Here is a 9295-nt window from a genome sequence, read left to right as displayed (position 1 = left end):
CACCACCACCACCACTCTCTGCTGCGAACCCACTCCTACACTGCCTAAATCACATGAGTGAAGGGGCCCGTGATTGGACATTAGTGCCGCAAATGACTGCCGTGATTGCCCCCTCTTCCCAAACTCACATCAAATAAATAGAGAAATGTGTGTAAATAAATAGAAGGAGGGGTGTTGGAGAAATGGCGCTGGTGGTGGTGAGGGGGAGGCTGACTGGTTTCATCCCCTTCTTTTTCCTCTCTCTCGTTTCATCGCCTCTCTGCCTTTCTTATCTGGTTTGTTTGGCTTTGACATCGGCCAAATGGTGAAGCTCCGCGAGCCTGACAGAGAGTTTTATTGATTTAACAACGAGCAGACTCTCAGCAAAGCAAAGGGAAAAGGCAAAACTGGGTAGGGCGGAGAAAGATAGCAAAGTTTTGAAAAGGAGTGATATGTTTCTGCTTTACTCCCTGCCAAAAACACTGATGTGTCTGGTTGTATTTCATTTGGTATCGCGACAAGAATCAATTCATACACGAGTCAAGCCGTGTGTGTAACAGGCGAATGTTTTAGAGATGATCTGCACTTAGGTCGGTCGTGTCGTCCCATTGTGAGGCCCAGTGTTGTGTTGAGACAGGATACAGGGCGTTCACCACAGGCTTTTCATCAGAAAAAAAACACCATATCAAAGTGTCATCTGTTTTCTCTCTCTCTGTCTCTCTCTCTCTCAGCACTGGTCTGGTCTCTGAAAACAGATTGCAAATGCAAAATCTATAATGACGTCTAGCGTTTGTTAATCTTTGTGAATTAGATAGGTAATTGATACAAATCAGAATCAACAGTGCTTCATGTGTACTTTAGTTGTGCTAGTCTTTCTGGACCGCTCTTATTTAAATAAGAATGATACGAAATAAGGAAGATGAGAACAAAACACACACTTGTCTCTACTCAAATAAAGGTCTGTCGCCTGAAGTATATTTTGTAGCCTGAGACATGAAAACCTTTGATAACATCTGCTTTATAACACCATAAAGTGGGTGTGTCAATCCATTTGTGCATGATGCATTTTTAAAAAGGCTCTTTATAACATCCAAAGGGGCTTTTACAAACCCTTTGTGGTACTTAGCATATTTTAGTTCCCTTTTTAACAGTGTATTAACCATATGTGTAGGTATTGGGAGATCAGTGATACACTTGGATGCTAATTCTTGCTTCCTTGGTGTGTGTTGTTGTTTATCTGGCGTGGCTGGTGGCGGGGCTTGATCCCTGCTGCTTCTGACAGTGAGTGTGCAGTGGTATCCTGGCCACGCTGCCGCCTGTCTCCTTGATGGTGGCACGTCCTCGAGCAAAAGTGACAGGCGCTTTGGCGCCCGTGCAGATGGCCCTGCTCACAGCCATCACCCACTCGGCAAACCAAACCGCCAGGGACGGCACGCCAGCCCTGCCCCTTCCCAAGACCTCCCCTTGCTGCTGGTGTTACTCCGCATATGGTCGTCCAGGACGAGAGAAAGAGCTAAATCTAGTCGCCAGTCAGAATTACACAGCTTCATGTTGCCATGATTAAGCAGATAGAGTTCATACGTAGCTGTCAATAGTTTCCCTTTCTAATGCTTTGGGTTTAAGTATCCTGTCAGAATGGTTGCAGCATCTCCAAAGAGATGGCGAAATCATTTATTTCAAACCAATGTTAGCCATGTTTTATTCCTAATATTTTACATTTATGGTTTGCGAAAGCCGTCCACTCGCTGCCTGTGATTTTTACAGATGTCTGTCTCTGCCAGTCTTTTGTCTGGCTCCTTTTGATATCTCCCTCTTTGTTGTTTCCATGACAACATAGCAGGACAGGCATTGATTGACAGGAATCGTCAAAGGGTTCCCTGGCGACCTGCTCATTGTTCGAAGCCCCTCCCTGCTGCAGTCTGTGTTTTGTCACTCATCCAGTGATATTTCTGATCTGCTGCTTCTCATCCCTGCTGTATGTGTGTGTGTGTGTGTGTGTGTGTGTGTGTGTGTTTGTGTGTGTTGCACTGCCAACTATCAGGGTTTAGCTATTCTTTGGCTGCAGCCAATGTGAGTGACTCACTCATAGGTAATTCCTACTGTATGTATGCATTGTTCGTGTGGGCTCATAAGGAATAGATAGCCCTTCTGCAGGATGCTTTCTATATTAAATGGCTGATATGTATTGATAGCCTCCTGTTCTGGAACAGGAGGTTAGCAAAGGGGGAAGACAGTGTAACAGTAGACACTCTGCAGATGTGTTGTAGCGAGTACAGCACATAATGCTAATCTGCTGTGTTAGGGATTTTCAGGAGTTTTAGAAACTGTCTCGGTCTCAGTCTGTCAGTGGGATTGAAGCGCAGCCAGGTTCTCCTGTAGTGCTCTCATTTCACTGAAATCCTGTCAGGCGTTAGGCGAGTATGTTGCTCATTTGGAGAAGGGTGTATCAGTAGCACACAGCGAACTCAGACTTATAGGCAATATTATGGTCGGTGGGTTCAGGTTCGCACCGTAAGAGCAAACATGTATAAGCTGCAGAGTGCGTAAAGTACACACACAGGCATGGGAGGAGGAGCATGCGGACAAACGCGCATTCGCAAACAGGCACTTACTGAGGCACTCACACACGCACACACATGCACATCATCACGCAGTCACAGTCGATGGTGCAGCTGCTCACCTCCCCCACCTCCTCCACCCATCTCCTCTCAGGCAGCAGTAAATGTTGCCAGTGTATATACATCAGGTATTATGTCCACTTAGATTATGATATGACAGGTTAGCGTGCCGTTTGAAGCTGACAGCACATCTGTTTCATCAGGAGAGACTGATACTGGCATCTAGGACACACATCTCACCATGCAGGAAGGAGATAAAGGAAGAAGCTAGGGGGCCGTCTTTCCTGTCTCCCTGCCTTCCTCACCCTCTCTCTCGCTCTTCTTTCTCCCTTTTCTCTTACACCCCCTCTCCCCGCCCGCCAAACCCACCACCTCCTGCTCACTTTTTCTTTCTCCTTCGCATCTTCTTTTCATTTACTTGTTCTTTCCCTAACCACCTCTTGTCTCTCCTACTTACTGATGCTTGTTGTGTTTTTCCTAGCATGCGAACACACACACACACACACACACACACACACACACACACACACACACACACACACACACACACACACATACATATACATACACATGGTCTAGCCTTCTATCTCATTTGCCTTTATACATTTTACTGGTAAACCTGTTACATCTCAGCCTTGTTTAGTTTCCTATCGCTTTACTCTTTTAATCTGTTTTTCTGTTAGGCCTTGCCCATGCCATTTCGGATCACAGAACACTATTTTCGAATGCCCCAGACTCCTCCCTTCAACAATCATTGTGGCATTCCCAATCTAAGTACCATTGTTTTGCCAGTTCCTGCCTATTAGCTTAAGTGAAAATTATCTTCAGCTCATCAGAGTGGGTAAGGAAAAGCTGCAATATCTCCAAATTAGTGTTTTGTTTCCTTCCTTGGCTGATCAGTTGCATAACCTGAAATAGTGAGGAGCGGAACTTAGCTGACTAGATGTGTGAAAGGCTATAAAGCTTGGGGAAGAGAGAAAGAAAGAGAAAGGGGGGGGGGGGGCGTTGAACATGCAAGCATGCAGCTGGCTAACAAGGCCAAACAGCCAGTCATTTCCTGGGGAACATGAGGCATGTGTGGAGGACTAGGGAGTTGGGAAGGAAAAGGACAACTGTCAGAAGCTCAGTGATTTATTTTTCCCTTGGAGGCTTTTTTCACCACTGGCTTTCAGAGCCACATGTGTGTGAAATCCACACAAATGCATGCATGCATACACACACTAACATTGGTGAGAATAAAAGCCTACATTTCCCATCGTTGAGTATTCATTGCATGTTATTTTGACAGTGGTCCTGTTGTGTTGTAAATCTTTAATTTCACTGAGCTGACCTCTTTTTCCTCTTGTTTTCTCCCCTTTTTTGTCTTCAATCTCTTGCTCTCGTTCTCTCCAGCGTACATGCCCGAAGACGAGCTTAAGGCAGCTGATCACGATGAGGAAGAGCACCTGCAGGATGACGGCCTCTCATTAGACGGCCAGGACACTGAGTTTCTGTGCAACGAGGAAGAGGAAGATGTGGATGGAGGCCAGCCACCTAGTTACAGAGACTCTCCACTCAGCAATGGCACAAACCCTGATGCTGGATACGGGTCTCCACTCAGTGATGCCAGCGACCGGCTGATGGACTTCAAGAGCACCTCTTCCAGGGACGGTCAGGACAGGGAAGGCACCGCTTTGCCCTTCCGCCCCAACAATGGCCTCTCTTTCCAGGATAGCCTGGCACAGATGAAAGCCGTCTATGCAAACCTCATCTCAGATGCCTCTTGGTCCAGCATCACGATGGACATCATGAAATCTAAGCCTGCTGCAGCTGGCAGTGTCAACAGTGCTGTCACCACTCCAGAGCCCGCCTCTACTGCTTCTGTCTCCATAACAACGACCACAAACAAAAGCAGTGGGGTCAGCATGGCTAGCAGTCACCATAACGGCAGGAGTTCCAGCACCAATGTCAACCACACAAGTGGCAACATTAATGGCACAGGAGCTAGCTCTGTTAGCAGCCACGGTGCAACCAGCTGTGGTGGGAGCAGTAGTGGTGGGGTGAGTAATGGTAGTGGTGTGGCATATGACTGGCACCAGGCAGCGCTTGCCAAAACTCTTCAGCAGACCCCCTACCACCTTTTGCCAGAGCCCAGCCTCTTCAGCACAGTGCAGCTCTACCGGCAGAACAACAAGCTGTATGGTTCTGTTTTCACTGGTGCGAGCAAGTTTCGCTGCAAAGACTGCAGCGCTGCCTATGACACACTGGTGGGTTTAACTGTCCACATGAATGAGACGGGCCACTATCGAGATGACAACAAAGACAAAGAGGAGGATCAGGGAAAGCGCTGGTCCAAACCACGTAAGCGCTCCCTGATGGAGATGGAGGGGAAAGAAGACGCCCAGAAGGTGCTGAAGTGCATGTACTGTGGCCATTCATTTGAGTCTCTGCAAGATCTCAGCGTTCATATGATCAAAACCAAGCATTACCAGAAAGTGCCTCTCAAAGAACCAGTGCCAGCCTTGGCCACTAAATTGATGCCCACTTCTGCTAAAAAACGAGCTATCCATGATGCTGTAGTCTCCCCATGCTCCCCAGACTCTGTCCATGCTGGTAGTGGTGGTGGTGGTAGTGTGTCCCTTGGGGATGTTGGCAAAGATACAAAATCTGCAGCTAACCCCTATGTTACACCAAACAACCGCTACGGCTACCAGAATGGTGCCAGCTACACTTGGCAGTTTGAAGCCCGTAAAGCCCAGATCCTCAAATGCATGGAGTGTGGGAGCTCTCATGATACACTGCAACAGCTGACTGCCCACATGATGGTTACTGGTCACTTTTTGAAGGTTACAAATTCTGCATCCAAGAAAGGCAAACAGCTGGTATTTGATCCGGTGGTGGAAGAGAAGATTCAATCCATCCCACTGCCACCGACCACCACCAGACTCCCTGTTCCTAGTGGTGTTAAGTCCCAGCCAGTTTCCCCTGCCCTCTCCTCAGGCTCAGAGGAAAAGAGGGAAGGAGGTGAAGATGAAAAGGGTGAAGGCGGTGAGCCAGTGGAGAGAAAAATCAAGGAGGAGAGAGATGATTCAGGTGAGAAAGCTGAGACTGACACCACTTCATATAAATACCTTAGAGAAGAAGATCTGGAGGAAGCACCAAAAGGGGGTTTAGATATTCTTAAATCCCTTGAGAACACAGTATCCAGTGCCATAAGTAAGGCCCAGACAGGCACACCCACATGGGGTGGCTACCCGAGCATTCATGCAGCCTATCAGCTGCATGGTGCCATGAAGAGCTCTCTACCCCCAATGATACAGAGTGTCCAGATGCAGCCAATGTTTAACAGTGGGCTACGAGGCCTGGCAACTGACCCCAACTCAGTCATCCGCTCACCTCGGAGCCCTTCCTCCCCTACCCCCCTCAGGAGCAATGTCACTGCGATGGAAGAGCTTGTGGAGAAAGTGACAGGGAAAGCTGCCACTGTGAAGAAAGAAAAGGAGGAGAAGATGGTGAGCCTGGACCGATGCCGGCCACCATCGTTAGTAAAATCCCCCTCCCCTGCACTGAGAGAGCAGAGAGAACAATTAGCATCTCCAAATGACCTTTCTGTTGGTAAACCATCTGGTATGAGAAGTAGCAGCCCAGGCAGTGTAGATTCAGAGCTCATCTGCAAGAAGGAGCCCAAAGAGAGCCTAGTAGATGGCCACAACAACCATTCAAAGAATGGCTCTGAGATGTGCCAATCCCCAGTTACTAATGGCAACAGTCTTGGCATAATCACTGATCACTCACCAGAAAGTCCTTTCATCAACCCTCTCAGTGCACTCCAATCAATCATGAACACCCACCTGGGTAAGGCCTCGAAACCAGTAAGCCCAGCTGCAGACCCACTATCTATGCTTTACAAAATCAGCAACAGCATGATGGAGAAGCCGGCTTTCAACCCAACTCCTCAGGGCAAGCCAGCTGAACCCATCAACCCCTATCAGTTGTATGAAAGCAGTGACCAGCCCATAGACCTGAGTAAGAGTAAGGCCAGCATTAACAGCAACAGTAACAATAACAACAGCAGCAGTGCGCTCTTGACCCACAATAGTGTAAATGGTAACAAACCCCTAATTTCCCTCCCAGACTCAGTCTCCTCTCCTCTGAGAGAGAACGCTCTGATGGACATTTCTGATATGGTAAAGAACCTCACTGGGAGGCTGACGCCCAAATCTTCGACTCCCTCCTCCATCTCAGAGAAGTCGGATGCCGACGGCAGTGCATTTGAGGACGCCCTAGATGACCTCTCCCCCGTACAGAAGAGGAAAGGGAGGCAATCCAACTGGAATCCCCAGCACCTCCTTATCCTCCAGGCGCAGTTTGCCTCCAGCCTGAGGGAGACCTCAGAGGGCCGCTACGCCATGACTGACCTGGGCCCCCAGGAAAGGGTCCACATCTGTAAGTTCACAGGCCTCTCCATGACCACCATATCCCACTGGCTGGCTAATGTCAAGTACCAGCTGAGACGGACTGGGGGCACCAAGTTTCTCAAGAACATGGACTCGTGCCAGCCTGTGTTCCTCTGTGGTGACTGTGCCTCCCAGTTCAGGACTCCCTCCTCCTACATCAACCACCTGGAGTCTCATCTGGGCTTCAGCTTGAAAGACCTGTCCAAAGTGTCAACTGAGCACCTTCGGGAGCAGCAGGCTGCCTCAAAGGTGATCACAGACAAAATGACATTCGGCAGCCCCCTGTCAGCCTTGACCACGGCAGAGGACGACACAGGTTCTGTGTACCAGTGCAGACTTTGCAATCGGACATTCGTCAGCAAACACGCAGTCAAACTGCACCTCAGCAAGACCCACGGCAAGTCTCCAGAGGACCACCTGGTGTTTGTCACCGCTTTGGAGAAACTGGAGAAGCTAGAAAAGATGGAGAAGGTTTAGGTGGGGTCTCGAGCTGAGAGTAGAGACTGAAGGCTGTGGAACTGACTAGAATTTCATTGCACTAAAATGACATTGTTCACAGTTACTGCACTGGGCCGAACTGAGCCGCCAGAAAAAAAATCGGTCTTATTATTTTTTGTTGTGATAACTGCCTGACTGGACCATGTCTTTTCATGTTGATTTGTTTTTGTTTTGCCAAGCTTTTTTACACTTATTTTGTAATATATTTATATGCGATTTGTCTGATCTGTGCATGTATTTTAGTGAATCAAGGTTAAACACGAGATTTTAATCTTTTCATGGCAAAAATACAACTACTGCTTCAATGGTAAAAGTGGCGAGTGGAAAAAGAACTGGTGGAAGAGAAAACTGTATAGTACTTGATATGAAGGTGAAAATTAAATGTATACACCAAAAGAATGAAAGAATACCGTGAAAGACTGAAGTAGCACCTTAGACAGTTGAATTTTGAATTTGTAAAGAGAACATGTTTGAAATATCTTGCATTTGTCAAAATCAGATTGATTTTAAAAGATCAAGGATGATCATTTCTCCCCCTCTCCTTTTGTTTGGGTTTCTGTCACTGCAATGTTTCTGATGATGAATGGCCTGCTCATAAAGCTGTCAGTGTATTGGAAAAAAAAAGATCATGTGAACATTCGGGAAAACTGAAATGCTGCTTCTGGTTTACGAGTCAATCGGTGAAAATGAATGGCCGTCAGTATGCAAGTTTGCTCAAAAACCTTTTCCTTGTTGTGAAGTATCACCTTATAGCAATTTTCCAGTTGTATGGTTTGTTACAACATTCTCTTTCTAAATTGTGTCGCTTTATTCAACTGTAAAGAGAGCAGTCCGTTACATGTAAATGATTACCAGTGAAATGTCAGTACTCCATAAGACATATCTCACCATTTGAAATGGCTCAACATTCTTTGTATCTTAAGGTGTGTGCATTCTCTAACTTTTATATTGTCATTTTATATACAAAAATGATTAAAAAAAGAAAAACAGATGGTGTATATAGATATATGCTATAGAGCTACAAAATGTCATTTTTTAAAGAAAATACAAATTTAGCTTCTTCGGCTTGGTTTACAGAAATGATTTTAATTATACTTGCATCCAATTTGATGCATGAAATGGTGTGGAAAATAAATAAGCGATGCACAATTACTATACATTTCAATGTTTTATCGACAATATTGTAAAAAAAACAAAAAAACTTTTTAGCACCAATTAGTTTGTTTCGTTTCTTTCTCAATTGTAAAATAAACCCCAAAGCAGTTGTTAACAGTCATACACTTGTGGTTGTGTGTTCATTTGTCATGGTGGTGTACCAAATTCAACACGTATAAAATTTCACTCTCAAGCATTTGCTTGGCGGCAGATTAAAGCGATCACACCCAGATCGAATCCCAACGCAGTGTAATAGGATTTCTTTCTTTGGTTATACTTTTGCGTTGCAGAGGCGAGATTCAAAATGTCCTCATCTCACTGTCAGTACATATCACGGTTCTGCAGCAGGCCTGCTTTCATGTTTACAAAATGTTCAGAGAAAAAAAAGTCACTTGTGTCATACATATAACTGATGACTCTGCCGCATCATACTGCCAATGACTATTCAAATGATGAAGATGACGGGGATGATAAAACTGTAAGGGTGCCTATTGTACTGTAAGGAACTCATGCTAGGCTTGTGACTGGCCTTCGGAGGCCCGTTCTGAAAGCGTCAGTGTTATATTAATGACGGCAGTGTAGTTTTGCCTGTCTTCTTGGAACAAAATC

At 46.2% G+C, this 9295-nt stretch overlaps 1 protein-coding gene across 2 annotated transcripts in view; it reads left to right on the top strand.

Annotated features, from left to right (window-relative positions):
• The window catches only part of LOC117945892 (teashirt homolog 1-like), a 32901-nt gene extending 24094 nt beyond the window's left edge, over positions 1-8807 (top strand). For both annotated transcript variants that reach the window (XM_034873625.1, XM_034873624.1), the window contains exon 3: positions 3990-8807. In XM_034873625.1, coding sequence (XP_034729516.1) covers positions 3990-7510 — 3521 coding nt within the window. In that variant the 3' untranslated portion in view covers positions 7511-8807. The remainder of the gene's footprint in view (positions 1-3989) is intronic.
• The last annotated feature ends 488 nt before the right edge of the window (positions 8808-9295 follow it).

Source organism: Etheostoma cragini, chromosome 6, assembly GCF_013103735.1.
Source record: "Etheostoma cragini isolate CJK2018 chromosome 6, CSU_Ecrag_1.0, whole genome shotgun sequence".
Classification (NCBI taxonomy): Eukaryota; Metazoa; Chordata; class Actinopteri; order Perciformes; family Percidae; genus Etheostoma; species Etheostoma cragini.
Note: the sequence above shows the minus strand (reverse complement) of the source record. Positions and strands in the feature narration are given on the sequence as shown.